Source organism: Vanrija pseudolonga, chromosome 2, assembly GCF_020906515.1.
Source record: "Vanrija pseudolonga chromosome 2, complete sequence".
In the NCBI taxonomy this organism is placed as follows: domain Eukaryota; kingdom Fungi; phylum Basidiomycota; class Tremellomycetes; order Trichosporonales; family Trichosporonaceae; genus Vanrija; species Vanrija pseudolonga.
In genome coordinates this window covers 177,739-191,646 of record NC_085850.1, presented here as the reverse complement: position 1 = coordinate 191,646, position 13,908 = coordinate 177,739, and the positions used below count along the sequence as shown (strand labels likewise).

Sequence of the window (13,908 nt, the reverse complement as noted above, 5' to 3'; positions counted from 1 at the left end):
CCGCGAATGGTGGCGGATGGCGTGATAACAACATCGGCCCGGTCTGCTGCTTCCTCATTTACCAAGCGCGACGCAACAGCTCATTCTGCAACATCACCATCATCATCATCAACCATGACAGTCGACCCGAGTCAGCCGGCGGTGCCGCCCACGATCATCAACAACGGCGAGGAGGTGCCCAACCCCAACCCCGCCGTGTACGCCATCAAGCCGTACCTCCGCGACTATGGTACCCCTCGGGTGTCGTACGACGCCGCGGGGCTCCCTGCGCTGTCTGGCACCGTGTCGCCCAACCCGACCGGCAGGGGATCGCACACCAACCCCCGGCGGCCGGACGGCGCGCTCTCGCCGTCGTATGGGCCGCTGTACGCAGGCACAACGGGGCAGGGCAGGGCCAACTGGGACATCCACATCTACTACAAGGTGCGCAATCGCCTTCTGGCGGCACTGACGCACGACAGCCTAACAACCTTGGCGAGAAGGAGTACGCGCGCGCTCTGCACTCGGCCATCCGGCGCGAGTTCCCCGAGCTGAAAGTCTACCGATTCTGGGACGTGCCCATCGGCCCGCACCCGCTGCCCATGTTCGAGGTGGACGTGTTCAGCACCGAGCAGCTCGGCGCGGCGCTGTCGTACCTCGTCGAGAATAAGGGCCCTTTAAGTGTGCTCATCCACCCGAACACGGGCGACGCGCCCGGCGACCACTCTGTGCGCGCTACGTGGCTTGGGCCGCGGATCGAGCTCGACGTCGAGAGTCTGCATGCTGGCGAGCGGAGGCGGTTGGCCGAGGGGGACGCCGGGTTTGCCAAGTAGACACTACATAGATTGATCCATCCCTTCTGTTCGCTCTTAAACAACTACGACACTTGCGCCCCTGCCTGCCCCAACTACGCAGTCACGACGCGGTCCATGCCCGCCTCCTTCTCCTTGTCCTCGCGCGCCTCGATGTCCTCGAGGGCATCGCGCTCGGCCTTCTCGCGCCGCTTCTGCCTGTCGTGCATCAGCTTGAGGAGGAGGAAGAGGAAGGGCGATGCGGCGGCACAGCTGAACGTCGTGGCGAAGCCCTTTTCTGCGGGGGTCAGTCGGATGGCATACAGCACACAACTCACTGAACCGCGGCCCGTCCGTCTGCTTGAAGATGATGGTCGGAAGCCAGCAGTTGAAGACGGCGAAGCCGGTGTTGGCGCTCGCAATGATGACTGCGCGCTCCTCGGCGTTGCCGTGGGCGATCTCGTTGAACCATGAGAAGAGGACGGGCGTGATGAAGAAGGTGTAGCAGGTGAAGAAGGCGAAGACTGGGGGTTAGAGGAGGTGGTGGTGGCTTTGACGTACTCATCAGGTTCCAGATGTGAAGCGGGTGAACCGCAATGATTCCCGTCGGCACGCACGCCCAGCAGAGCGCACAGAAACACACGATGAAGCGGTTACGCAGCAGGTCGGCGAGGTATGCGTAGCCCACGGCGAACGGGATACCGGTCAGGAAGAGCCCCGAGGACCAGATGTTTGCCTTGACGACACCAGATCCGTGGCCTTTGAGCCCTAGTCGTCAGCGATGCGCTCCGCCATCGCCGCACTCACAGATAGCAAAGTAGTTGTAGTCCTGGCACGCGGTAGCGTACACAATGTACGTAGGCACAATGATCCACCAGCGCCAGTTACCCAGCACGCGCTTGAGGAGGCCAAAGCCGATCTTGCCCGTGATCTCGGCGGTACCGTTGCGCGCACACCGCGCACGCGCCATCTCGCGCTCCGCAGGGGTGATGTACCGGCTGCGGCAGTTGTGCGGGAAGTCGGGCAGCAGGAAGAGGACGAGCATGGCGGTCGGGAAGGTCATGATCCCGCAGATGATGTACAGCCAGCGCCACTGGGTGTGTTAGTTGGATCGTGGCAAGGTCACTCACCCCGGCCATGCCGAGCTTGCCGTTCAGCGTCGTGTAGATCGCAGCCTGCATGTATCCCGAGAACGCCTGCCCCGCGTTTCCGGCGATGAACCAGATAGACGTGCGCTTAGCGAGCTCGGCAGACGTGTACCATGACCCGAGGAGGAAGAGGACCACGGGGGCGAAGGACGCCTCGAAGAGGCCAACGAAGAAGCGGAACACGTACAGGTCGGTCGAGCTGCGTGCTCCGGCCTGTGCGAAGCTGGGTGGTGTCAGTTGTGGCGACGCGTCGCGACTTACGTGAAGACCATCCAGAGCACCTCGCACCCGGCGAGGAGGTACGACGGGCGCATCTTCAGCGCGATCAGGTTGCCGGGCAGCATCATGAGCACCGCGGCGACATTGTAACAGAGAATCATGTACGTGTACTCTCCGTGTCAGCTCGCAGGGCGTATCAGTAAGCTCACCGTTCGCGTGGATACCCAGCTCCTCCTTCATGCCGCTCACGTACGCGTTCGTGATGTTGCTCTGGTCAATGTACTTCATGAGCCATCCGAGGCAGACGACGGGGAGGATAACGCAGTCGAGCTTGAAGACGAGCCAGCGCTCGGCTTCCGACTTGGTGTAGTAGTCCGAGTCCCAGATGAAGGACACGAAGCGTTCCTTGCGGGTCGCGGCGCGGCTGGGCGGGGTGCGTGCGTGGGGGTCGGTCTCGAGGGTCATGTTGCCGAGGGGAGTTGGTATGCCTTGCTCGTCCGTGTGTTGCTCGCCGCCTTATATCCTCTGTCCTGTCGGGACTGATAAGCTGCTGCGGGGCCAACCCCACAACATCAACGGCCGTTATATGCGCCCGAGCACAGCGGTGGCAACCACCCCGATGAGCCCCGCAGCCGGCCGATAGTGCAGAGATAGGCGATTGCAGCAGCTAAGGCATGTTGACGGCGAAGAAAGTAGAAGGAGTGCATCTTGGCGCCGAGTGGAGCAGTTTCCGACCGCCACCCTGAGCCGCGGAAACTGCTCCGCGGAGACTGGTCCGCACCGAGTCGGCGTCGGCTATGCGGGGCAGTTCCCGGTGCGGAGTGGCCGACAAGCAAGGAGGGGAAACACGTCCGTGGCGTGGCGGCGTCGTGAGCACACACGGCGACCTTATGATAACAGCGTCGAATGACACCGAACGAGGCCACCACTATCGCCATGACCCTCGCCGCGCTCACCAACGGCGACGCTGTCGGCCAGACGGCCGCAGCCTTCATGGCCTCCGCAACCCAGGCCGACATCGCGCGCCCCTACACGCCAGAGCAGGTAGACCGTCTCTCGCCGGCTCTCGCGCGACCAGCTCCGAACACCATGCCACTCGCGCTCCGCGCCACGCTCGAGGCGCACCGGGTGGCCTTCACCACCGCCCAGGTGCTAGGCACGGCCGACGCCGTCTCCCTCGACGCGGTCACCAAGGCCGGCGCGCAGGTCGGCTACGTGTCCGGCGCGGCGCTGAGCTTTGCCGACTGCGCTGACCCCGGCGCCGACCTGAGCGACTACCCGTATGACACGGTATCTAAGCGCGTGGCGCTGCTCACCTCGGCGCAGAGCTTCCATGCGACGCTGGGCAGCGCCCTCGGGTCCCCTCGCCCCGCGATCCCTCTCATCGCTGACGCTGACTCGGGCTTCGGGCTCTTCAGCACTGTCATGAAGGCGACGCGCGGGCTCGTCGACGCCGGCGTGGCAGGGTTCCACCTCGACGACCTGCTGCCCGGCTCCAAGCGGTTCGACCACGCCCACGGCCGCGGCGCCGTGCTCGTCCCGTTCGCAGAGTACTCGCAGCGCCTGAGCGCCGCCAAGCTCCAGCTGGACATTATGCGCTCCGAGGCCGTGCTCATCGGCCGCACGGACGCGGTCGACGCGACGCATATAACCAGCAGCGTCGACCCCGTCGACAGGCCGTTCATCCTCGGCGCGACGGTGCGCCTCGGGACGAGCTACGCGGCGTTTGTGTCCCCGTCTGAGGCGGATCCCCACGCGTCGGCCGAGGACGGGGCGGCGTGGGTCGCCCAAGCGGGCTTGTGTACCCTCGACGAGGCGTTCGCCGCTGCCGCCCTGCACCTCCGCTCGAGCTTCACCGTCGCCTCGATCGGGGTGAGCGTCTCCGACGCGAAACGCGTCGCAGACGACCTTCTGGCCGCTGCTGGCCTGCCGCGGCTTGAGTGGGATCCCGAGGTCGCGCGGACGACGCAAGGATGGTACGCTTACCGCGGCGGCGTGGACGCCGCTATCGTCCGCAGCGTCCACGCCGCCCCCCTCGTCGACGTCCTCTGGGCATGTACCTTCCAGCTCGACTTGACCCTTGCGCGGCGGTACGCTTCGGCGGTCAAGGAGAAATTCCCACTCAAGTACCTCATGTTCAACACGAGCCATGCGCGGCGAGCGCATGTGGCATGTGAGTGTGTGGGCTTTGGGCTGTGCTGATACAAGTGTCCGACGACGAGCTGGCAAGCCTGCCTCAGACGCTTGGAGCACTGGGATACACCCTCACCCTCGTCCCGCAGTTCGGGCAAGCGGCACAAGCGTACGGCGCGGCACTCGGCGCCAAGGCCACGCTGAGGGGCGGCCTCGCGGCGCTCTTTGAGTCTGTTCTCACCCCATACGCTTCGGCCACAGACGCACCACTCGCGAGCGACTGGTACGTCGACATGGGACGCGTGGCCGACGCTACGATGGACGCAGTGGGCAGCGGGCGTGCCGGGTGGACCGGAACGCGTGGGGGTTGTTAGCGAACGATGTACCTGTGACCTGAACGAGCGCCACTGCGGAGCAGTCTCCGCCGGTCATGGCGGACACTGCTCCGTCCCTTATCCGCGGCGAGGTTTCCATCTTGCGGAGACATGTCCACAAGCATCTCAGCGTTGCATTGTACTCACCCTCAAGCAATGCCGACAGTGCCAGAGAGCGTATATCGCGACCTTGACCTCCTGCCCCTCTCGCCCTTCAAGCGGCCGCTGCAGCCCGTGTCGGAGGCAGCACGCTCCACCGTCCGCCTGGCGCGGCAGGCGAACGTTGCCAAGCCCCAGGCGTGCCAGTCGTGCCAGCAGCGTAAGCGCAAAGTAAGCGGCACGAGACGGAGCAGAGCTGACACCAGTGCGATCGTGTGAGACCGCAGTGTGGGAACTGTGTGGCGCGGGGAACGAAGTGCACCTTCGAGCTCAAGATCACGGAGCGGACGCATCCAAAGTGGGTCAGCTGCGAGATGTCGCTGTGCTGACCCAAGTTACCTCACCAACCTGCTCGCGTCGCTCGAGGAGAAGGAGAGGAGAGTACAGGCCCTCGAGGCGCTCGTGCGGGGCGGCATGCCGGGCCTGGCGCACATCGCGTCCTTATCGACCGAGGACATTCCGCGCAGCTACGTTGGCGCTCTCGAAGTCGACGAGGCGTTCGATGGCGGAGGTGGAGCAGTGGCGCTCACTCTCGCCGATGAGCCGCTCGCGCCAGCGCTGGCACAGAGTATCCTCGACGGCCTGCAAGCCCTCGACTTGTCACGGCGACACGTCACCCAGCCCCCGATCGTGCGCATCATCCGCTCGCACCTGGGCGAGGCGGAGGCTGCGGCTGGCGGAGCAGGGGACGCCGAGGTGCCCGACACCGCCGCACTCCCGCCAGCGCAAGGCTCGGCGTCAGACGACGACGCGGCGGTCAACCAGACGGCCGTGGCTGCCTGGCCGCCGTACGAGCTGGCCGTGGTCATGGCCGACGAGTTTCTGAAGATCAACTGCGTGTATCCGTACCTCCGCAAAGGGGACATCGTGGCCGAGTGCGTTTGGTGTCGCGTGCATTGCTAACGGCAGCCTGGAGCATGTCTACCGCCCGTCGTCGCCCACGCCGGCCGACCCAGACGCGGCGGCGACGCCACTGCAGACATGCCACCTCTTCCTCGTGTTCGCCATCGGCGCCAAGTGGCTCGCGCAGCGGGGAAGCTGGGAGCGCGTCGACACGACGATGCTGCGCAATCGGGCGGTGGAGTGCCTCGGCCGCGTGCTGCGCGAGGACCGCGGAGTGGTGAGCGCGTGGAAAGGGCAAGCTGACCCCAGGACTGCGTGTCGGCCCTCCTCCTGCTCTGCCTGTGCTCGATCTACGACTGGGGCGGCGTCGACCTCACGCGCCTCGCACCGCTCGTATCCCGCCTCGCTACTGCCGTCGGGCTCGACAAGGAGCCGGCCGGGCTGGGCTCTGCCGAGCGGGACAGGCGGCGCGCGCTCTTCTGGAGCGTGTATAGTGTTGACCGGCTGGGTGGGTGCTGTGCTGTGCCGCGAGCTGACAGTAGTCGGGGTGACTTTCTCCTGTCCCGTCGTGCTGAACGATGCCGATATCACGATCCAAGTAGGCATGCTGCTGTGCTCGTCGCTTACCCCAGCTCCCGACGCACCTCGAGGACATCCCGAACCTAGGCGAGGGCATGGACGCGCTCTCGTTCTTCAACCACATGATCGAGATGCGCCGGATCGGCTACGATATCTGGCAGCACACGCACACGCCCGCGGCGGCTCACAACGTCGACGCGACGGCGCGCCTGCACCGCAGGCTGGACGAGTGGATCGCGCGCTCGCCCCGCCCGACGCACACCCCTGCGTCCGACGCAAGCGGGTACGTTGGCGACTCGCTCTTCGACCTCTACTACAACATCTTCCTCACCAACCTCTACCGCCCCGGCGAGAAGGGGTCTGAGCTGAGCGCGAGCGAGATACGCTGTCTGAAGGAGAGCGCGGCGAAGGCTATTGCCATCAGCATCGCGCTGCAGCAGAGCCGCAAGATGAAAGATGTGAGTGGAGTCACGGTGGTTGATCTGACGCAAGAACTACGTCCAGTTCCACCTTGTGATCGTGCTGGGCATGTCGCTGCTCTACGCGCTGAGCAGGTACGCAGGCAACCCATCCAATGCGGCCAGCTACAAGTGGTGCACGGCGGCGATTAACGAGATCCAGACGTGCCAGGAGTTTATCGGATCGTTCTGTCGAGGTGAGGCGGGAGGTGGGGAGGAGCTGATGCCTAGGGTGGCCATATGCTCGCGGCCTCTCGCGTGCGTTCGACTCGCTCGCGGCGCGGTGTATCGCGCAACTGTGTCTTGGCGGGACTGGCACTACTGGGATACAGGAGACTGGCTCATCGTCGCCGGCGGACGAGTTCACCCTCACCTCGGTGGTCCTCCGGCCACGGAACAACCCACCCGCTGTGCCAGCACCAGCGGCTGCAGACCTCTGCTCCAGCCTGCCCTGCTTCGACTTCTTCCCGTTCTCTGCCGACCCGTCGGCCAACGACGCAGCGTGGAACGCGTGGGGACAGGAGAACATGCTGCCTCTCGACGAAGGGAGCGGGCAGAGCCCCGGCGTCGACCTCGATGGCCTGCTCGCGCTCGTCGGCTGGACCGAGGACTGGATCCTCGACGGCGGCGCGGCTGCGGCGTCGTAGCCGACCAAGCCGTACAGTATTATTCTATGCATGTATGTGTGAGTATAACTAGGCTACGTACTCTATCGCTACACTCTAGACTGTCCGGGCTCGGCGGCGTGCTCGTTGAGCGGCTCATTGGAGTGGATAGCAATGCTCGAGAGGGGGATCGTCGGCGGGGGGAAGTGTGCGGGGCTCGGCGCGGTAGGGTCGATGCCCTGGTTGCGCGCCTTCATGGCCGCGTGCATCTCGTCGGCGCGGGCCTCGACGGGGTCGACGGCATCACCGTCGTTCTCCCAGCGCTCGGGGTGGGCAGTGAACGCACGGCGACCGGTAAAGTCGTGCGCGGTGCCGGGCTCGTGCTTCTCCTGCCAGCGCGCCAGCTGGCGCATGTAGCGCGGCGAGCTCTTGCCGGCGGGCCACAGGTCGGCGACGAGCGTGAGGAAGAAGAAGACGAGGATGAAGGCAATCGCCCACTCCATGGCTGCTGCGCCAGACGTGACGCGGTTACACGTCTTTGCCGAGTGCTTCTTGCGGGGCAGCGACGAGCCGTGGCACACGCCGTAGAGGGCCGCGAAGGCGATCGCGCCCGCCACGCCGAAGAAGAGGATGATGAGCTTGATGATCGAGTTGCGCAGCAGCGACTTGCGGTCCGGGTGGTCCTTGTGCAGCGACCATACCTGCCCCGTCTGGAGGATGGCCGAGAGCGAGGTGAGCACGATGAAGATGGCCGCCATGGACCAGTGCACCGAGCTGTGGTTGAAGTTGTCGAACTGGGGGAGACAGTGTCAGCGGGGGGCTTGCGGCCGGAGGCACGCGGGCACACGCACGATAGCGAGCAGGATGAGGGCGATGCCGCCGATCGTCGCGCACAGGATGGCGAGCCAGTCTGGGGAAGGGAGGTCAGCTATGCTGCTCGTTCGACTTGCTTGCTCGCTAGACCGCGCACGCACTCAGGATCTTCTCGCGCTTGCGGATGTCGGTCGGCAGGCGGTCGACGCGGCGCAGCCAGCGCTCGAGCACGAGCGAGAGGACGAAGCCGCTAGGAAGTGTCAGGTGCTGTTGGTTGCGTCGTCGTTGGCCGTTGCCAAGTTACTCACACGGCAGTGACGCAGGTGATTGGGATGAAGATTGCCTTGTGCTTGCCGGCGACGTTTGAGACGTAGACGATGGACGCCTCCTTGAGCGCATACTTTGGCTTGCCGTCGCGCGCCCACACGCTGATGAGCGCGAGCAGGCCGGCGAGCCACACAAGGGCTGTGATGAGCGGCACGTAGATGTACGGCCCGAAGACTGTTGCGACGTCAGTCGCAGTCGCGCTGCGCAGTGCTGTTGTGCCTGCGCGCAAGCAAGCCCTAGGTGGGGCGGCACGCCGTAAGTACTCACACAAATGCGACACCAACGTGCGCGTGTTGAGATACCACGGCAGCTTGGGGCGCTGTGGCTCGACGGCCGTCGACTCGGACTCGCGCCGCGGTCCGTCGTCGCTGGAGCTTGGGCTGCCTGTCATGCTTGTATGAGTTGAGCTGCTGGTGGGAGTAGTGCCAAGGCTATTGATGCATCGCTACTTAAGAGGGAGAGGGGGTCCAGCAAGGGTCAGCTCTAGTGTGGAGCCCTAAAAAGATGGACAGTCGACGTCACCGCGCCTCGCTTCAGTCAGCCATTACTGCCTCACTCGGCACGCGCGCGCCGCGCCTGCCTGCCTGCCTTCAGCTGCCTTGCCTTGCCTTGCCTTGCCCCTGCCTCGGCTGATCGACCACCACGGCCGGTGACGAATATAGAAACGCTAGCAGTCATTCACCTGGGCTGTGTTTTGATTTTGCTAGCAACGAGTGATCGTAGTGCAAGCACAGTGAGTGGTTTGTCATGTAATTGCTATTGGATAGCGTTAGCTGGAATGCCACCGGAAAGGATGATGCCCATCATTCTGCTGCTGATCTCGATGGCCACGCGCCTGCCCATGGGGTTGACGACGACGATGATGGACGTTTCAGGAGGCGATTGTGATGGGATACGCACTCGAGGCTCGACGACGGCAGCACCCACCACCACGCGACCTCGACCTGGCGACAAGGTATGTGGGGGAGAGCGGAGAGCCTGGTTGGCAGTGCCCTCCTGTACAGTTGAAGCTGTAAGACGGCGTCGGACTCGTACCTCACCGTGTCCCAGACTTCATCCTCCTGATAGACAGGCAGGCGGATGGAGGGGGGCCTCGCCATGTTAGCGGACACCACTCCAGCCTATGTACTACCTCGCCCACCGCCCACCTCGGCGCCTCGGCCACCTATGAATCTAAGTACATCCATGCAACCCGGGGCCGATACCTCGCCCCGAAACAGTTATGTATGCAGCCCCCCCAACCCACCCACGGCCCGGCATGTAATGACGTCTTGTGCCGAGGCTAGTGTTCGGCGACAAACAACAATGACGACAGGTGGGAAGCCGGCCATGACGTAGAGCGACTTGCAATCGTCTCGTCCTCGTCCTCGTTCGGGATGCTGCGTCTGCGGGCAATGTGGAGTAAATCTTGGCGGATCTGGCCACGGGGAGGGTTCATAAAGGTCAGCAAGGCGAGGTGCATTGATGCGTTCATACCATAACTCTGCGACAAGTCAAGTCCGACAACCCCACCACCACGCACAAAGAAATGTACATCCCCGACGTCCAGAAGGCCCTCGTCGCAGCGCTCGGCATCGCCGGCGCGCTCAAGCGTAAGTCTGGCGCGGGCTCCAACCCCGCCCCTGAGCCCCTCTCACCCTGTGGCGAGCTCACACACCTCAGCGTCCAAGGTTGCCTCCGGCTCGGTGCTCGACTATGCCGTCGAGTCGTGCCTCGACGACGACGGCAACGTCCGCTGCTCCAAGCCGTTCCTCGTGACCAAGAGCACGTGCTACAAGCTCAAGTGGCACACCGAGGGCGCCATCTCGCACACCACCGTCGAGGTGCGCGACGCCGGATCCAACGAGATCGTCTACTACCGCGACACGGACGGCGAGTGGACGCCCGAGAAGGGCGAGCTGGTCTACCTCGACTTTAAGCCCAAGATCCCGGGTCAGGGGAACAACACGGTCGACTACACCGTCAAGACTTGCGAGTAGGCTGGAGGTGCTCAGCTAGTGTCAGAAGTGTAGTTTGTCATGTACCGTGTTCTGTTTACTGAGTTATGTGTTCTGTGTACCTGGGTGTTGTGCTGAGGGCGGCTCAAGGAGGGTAAAGAACGTTTGAAGTGGAATGGAGCCGACGCCAGTGTAGTGGGAACATGGGTGTCCATCCACCGACACAGCCTGCGCTCCGAGCCTCAATAAACGTGATTATTAGGACCAAAGAAATGCTTTCGTGTACAAAGGAGCATGACACAGCAAGAACGAGCTAGGTATGGATGCCACGACGCTGAACATGCTGCTCCACCCACTCAAACGCCGCTGTCCGTCAGGCAACGGCACGCACTTCCGCCGCCGCCGCCACCGCAGGTGCACCATTTTTTTTCCACTCTACATCCGCAGGGCATGTAAGCAAGCCATGTGCGAAAGGGTATCGCTTATCGGCCCTCCGCACGGGCATTGCCCGCCGCGCGGCGGCTCTTTCCATGCCTGGCGGTCGAGTCAGGAGCCAGAGCCCAGAGGTGCCAGGCCAGGGTGATATCCGGCGGTTGTGGGCGGTTGTGCGTCTGCAGACCAGATCGACTCGCCCGCTCGTTCGCTCGCATCATGCGAGGAGACGCATTCTGCCGAGCGCGCAAACGCCTCTCCGCAGCAGCGTCTTCGAGCACAACATCTCTTTCTTCCTGGTCGCTTGGCAGCTTCGTCGGCATCGCGGACCTCCCTCCGGCCCCTCCTCCGGCCACAACATATCACGTGATGATGTGGCGATGGCGTAGGGCTGCGCCGAGTGGCCCCACCCACCCGTTTCTCTTGCGCGACAGAGCTGCATATGCCGCGCCATCGAAACTACTGCATTCCTGTTCTCCATCTGACTCACAGAGCACCGGCGGGCGTGTGACCGCTGATTAGTTAGATAGCTAGCACGGCTTCTTCCCCGCTAGGCCTCCCCCGACGACAACTGGAGCCCCTCCCTCGCTGTCACCATGCCGACGGTGCCAGAGGCAATATTTCGCGACTTTGGAGCTGTTGGCGCTCCTGGCGCTGCCGAGCCCTCCTCGGGGGCCTCACGAGCCCCAGCGACAACGGTCCGCCTCGCGCGCCAGGCGAGCATTGCGCGCCCGCAGGCATGCCAGGCGTGCCAGCAGCGTAAACGCAAGGTGCGTGCGGCGCTTACCTCGTGCTGATTCACGGCAGTGCGATCGCGTCCAGCCGCAGTGCGGAAACTGTGCGCGGCGGGGGATAAAGTGTACTTTCGAGCTGAAGATTACCGACCGGTCACATCCAAAGTGAGTTGCTGGCGTCGACGGTATCTGACCCACACCGCAGCTATCTCACCAACCTCCTCGCGTCGCTCGAGGACAAGGACAGGCGAATAGCCGCGCTCGAGAGCGTCATCGCCAGCCGGCTGCCGGACCTGGCCCACATAGCGTCCTTCGCGACCGAGAGCATCCCGCACTCGCCGTCCGTGGCGACGAGCACCCAGCATGAGATCAAGTCGCCCGCGGGCGCCGCAGCGCCAACAGACGACGAGGGGTGGAAGCCGCTCGCGCAGGAGGTCGCCGAGCCCATCATCGCGACGCTGCAGACGCTCGACGTCAGCCGGCGGCATATCCCCCAACCGCCGCTGGTGGGGTTCATCAAGTCCAGCCTAGGCACCGAGGCAGAGTGGGAGAACGACGACGCGTCGGCCGTCAACCAGACCGCCGTGGCGCAGTGGCCGCCGTACGAGCTCGCAGTGGTGCTTGTGCACGAGTTTCTCAAGAGTAACGCGGTGTACCCCTTTATCAGGCAGTTCGACCTGCTGCACGAGTGAGCTTATGTGCTAGGTAGGAAGCTGACACCGCCAGCCTGCAGCTCGTGTACAAGCCAGCTGCGTCAGACGCATTGCCCGACGCGACCGCGACGCCGCTCCAGACAGCACGCCTGTTCATGGTCTTCTCGGTCGGGTGTGTCTGGCTCTCTCAGCGCGGGAGTGGCGAACGTATCGACACGACACTGCTGCGTAATCGCGCCGCAGCCGCCCTGCCGGAAGTTATCCGCACCGCGAGCGGCGTGGTGAGCTAGCCTGACGATGCCAGACCAAGCTGACACCGCAGGACTGTGTCTCGACGCTGCTGCTCATGGCCCTGACCGCACTGTACGACTGGGGCGGTGTCGACCTCGTCCGCCTCGCGCCCATGATCTGCAAGCTCGTCATCGCGACAGGCATGCACCGCGAGCCAGCGGCCAGCTTGACGCAGTCGGAGAAGGACCGTCGACGGGTCATCTTCTGGTGTGTCTACAGCCTGGACCGGATAGGTAAGCCGGGCCTGCGTACGCGAGCTAACGCCTAGTTGGGTCGAGCCTCGCCGTGCCCATCGTCCTGAGCGACACCGAGATCGGGATCAAGCTGCCCGAGCACCTGGACGACATTGGCTCGCTCGCCGAGGGCATGGTAGGCGGGACATGCTCGGCTGCCGCTGACCTGCAGGACGCGACGGCCTTCTTCGCGCACATGATCGAGATGCGCCGCCTCAGCTGGCGCGTGTACACGCACGTCCAGTCCCCTAGCCCATCACAAGCCGAGGCCGCCGCGCTCCACCGCGACCTGGACGACTGGCTCGCGCGCGCCCCGCGGCCGAGCAGCACGCCGTTGTCGGACCCAAACGACGACGACGACATGGTCAACAACAGCCTCTTCGACCTGTACTACCACATCTTCCTGACGCGTCTGTACGGTCCGTCAAAAGCAAGCTTCTCCGCCCCGACCGACGCGCAGCTGCTCGTGCTCCGCGAGTCGGCGTCGGCGGCCATCGCCATCTCGGTGCACATGCAGAAACACCGCCTCATCCGCGACAACTACTTCCAGCTCCACATCGTCATCGCCGTCGGCATGACGCTGCTGTACACGCTCAGCCAGTACGGCCGCGGCGAGTACGCGCACGACGCAGAGTGGTGCGCGGCTGCGATTGACGAGATCCGCGCCACGGAGGGGTTTATCGGGTCGTTCTGCAGAGGTGCGTCGCGGCGTGGAGTGCGGCTCGGGAATGTCACTGACGCCGTCGGCAGGCTGGCCATATGCCCGAGGGCTAAGCCGCGCATTCAACGCCCTCGCCGCGCGCTGCATAGCGCAGCTTGGCGCCAGTGCAAAGCCCAAGCCCGCTACAGCGCCGACGTCGCGCCGCGACTCGGCAGACCTCGTATCGGGGCTGCCGCGCTTCGACTTCTTCCCCTTCTCCGAGGAGAACGGCGAGACGTGGACCGCTTGGGGGGACGAGAACTTTTTGCCGCTGCAGGCGGACCTCACGCCCGACTCGCTCGCGGAGAGCTCGACCGCGCAGCTGGATGACCTGTTGACGCTGGTCGGGTGGAGCACCGACTGGATCCCACAGTCGCTGGGCCAGCCCCCACAGTTGTGATATGCATCTGTCGGTGAGGGCACCGACTTGTCGGACACGCTGCCGACAATGCTGAGCTGAGCAAAATGTCAACAAGGGCAGCAGGCCCGAGGCGGACCAC

The 13,908-nt window shown here is 64.2% G+C and overlaps 7 protein-coding genes across 7 annotated transcripts; 5 read left to right on the top strand and 2 right to left on the bottom strand.

Annotated features, from left to right (window-relative positions):
- Positions 1–114: 114 nt before the first annotated feature.
- Y212_4 (putative 21 protein) lies at positions 115–812 on the top strand (the record flags this gene model as incomplete). The annotated part of the gene is made up of 2 exons (XM_062768347.1): positions 115–423; positions 462–812. The coding sequence occupies 2 exons, from the start codon at positions 115–117 to the stop codon at positions 810–812; spliced, it is 660 nt and encodes a 219-aa protein (XP_062624331.1).
- liz1_12 (Pantothenate transporter liz1) lies at positions 811–2,801 on the bottom strand. The gene is made up of 7 exons (XM_062768346.1): positions 2,347–2,801; positions 2,180–2,309; positions 1,901–2,141; positions 1,578–1,863; positions 1,332–1,538; positions 1,109–1,294; positions 811–1,068 (listed from the first exon to the last, which is right to left on the bottom strand). The coding sequence occupies exons 1-7, from the start codon at positions 2,600–2,602 to the stop codon at positions 887–889; spliced, it is 1,488 nt and encodes a 495-aa protein (XP_062624330.1). The 5' UTR covers positions 2,603–2,801; the 3' UTR covers positions 811–886.
- A 272-nt stretch (positions 2,802–3,073) lies between these two features.
- icl2 (Mitochondrial 2-methylisocitrate lyase) lies at positions 3,074–4,339 on the top strand (the record flags this gene model as incomplete). Its single annotated transcript, XM_062768345.1, has 1 exon — positions 3,074–4,339. The coding sequence occupies one exon, from the start codon at positions 3,074–3,076 to the stop codon at positions 4,337–4,339; it is 1,266 nt and encodes a 421-aa protein (XP_062624329.1).
- A 430-nt stretch (positions 4,340–4,769) lies between these two features.
- On the top strand, positions 4,770–7,343 carry STB5_6 (Protein STB5). Its single transcript, XM_062768344.1, has 9 exons — positions 4,770–4,974; positions 5,010–5,101; positions 5,139–5,678; positions 5,713–5,923; positions 5,956–6,154; positions 6,189–6,244; positions 6,279–6,683; positions 6,718–6,880; positions 6,915–7,343. The coding sequence occupies exons 1-9, from the start codon at positions 4,801–4,803 to the stop codon at positions 7,328–7,330; spliced, it is 2,256 nt and encodes a 751-aa protein (XP_062624328.1). The 5' UTR covers positions 4,770–4,800; the 3' UTR covers positions 7,331–7,343.
- Positions 7,344–7,358: 15 nt separating this feature from the next.
- Positions 7,359–8,838, bottom strand: sfk1. Its single transcript, XM_062768343.1, has 5 exons — positions 8,696–8,838; positions 8,410–8,602; positions 8,263–8,351; positions 8,140–8,198; positions 7,359–8,082 (listed from the first exon to the last, which is right to left on the bottom strand). The coding sequence occupies exons 1-5, from the start codon at positions 8,817–8,819 to the stop codon at positions 7,399–7,401; spliced, it is 1,149 nt and encodes a 382-aa protein (XP_062624327.1). The 5' UTR covers positions 8,820–8,838; the 3' UTR covers positions 7,359–7,398.
- Positions 8,839–9,909: 1,071 nt separating this feature from the next.
- LOC62_02G001844 (uncharacterized protein) lies at positions 9,910–10,465 on the top strand. The gene is made up of 2 exons (XM_062768342.1): positions 9,910–10,020; positions 10,091–10,465. Exons 1-2 carry the CDS (start codon positions 9,957–9,959, stop codon positions 10,405–10,407), a joined length of 381 nt encoding a protein of 126 aa, XP_062624326.1. The 5' UTR covers positions 9,910–9,956; the 3' UTR covers positions 10,408–10,465.
- A 665-nt stretch (positions 10,466–11,130) lies between these two features.
- STB5_5 (Protein STB5) lies at positions 11,131–13,808 on the top strand (the record flags this gene model as incomplete). Its single annotated transcript, XM_062768341.1, has 7 exons — positions 11,131–11,567; positions 11,626–11,696; positions 11,737–12,219; positions 12,258–12,465; positions 12,507–12,708; positions 12,744–13,406; positions 13,459–13,808. Exons 1-7 carry the CDS (start codon positions 11,394–11,396, stop codon positions 13,806–13,808), a joined length of 2,151 nt encoding a protein of 716 aa, XP_062624325.1. The 5' UTR covers positions 11,131–11,393.
- Between the last annotated feature and the right edge of the window lie 100 nt (positions 13,809–13,908).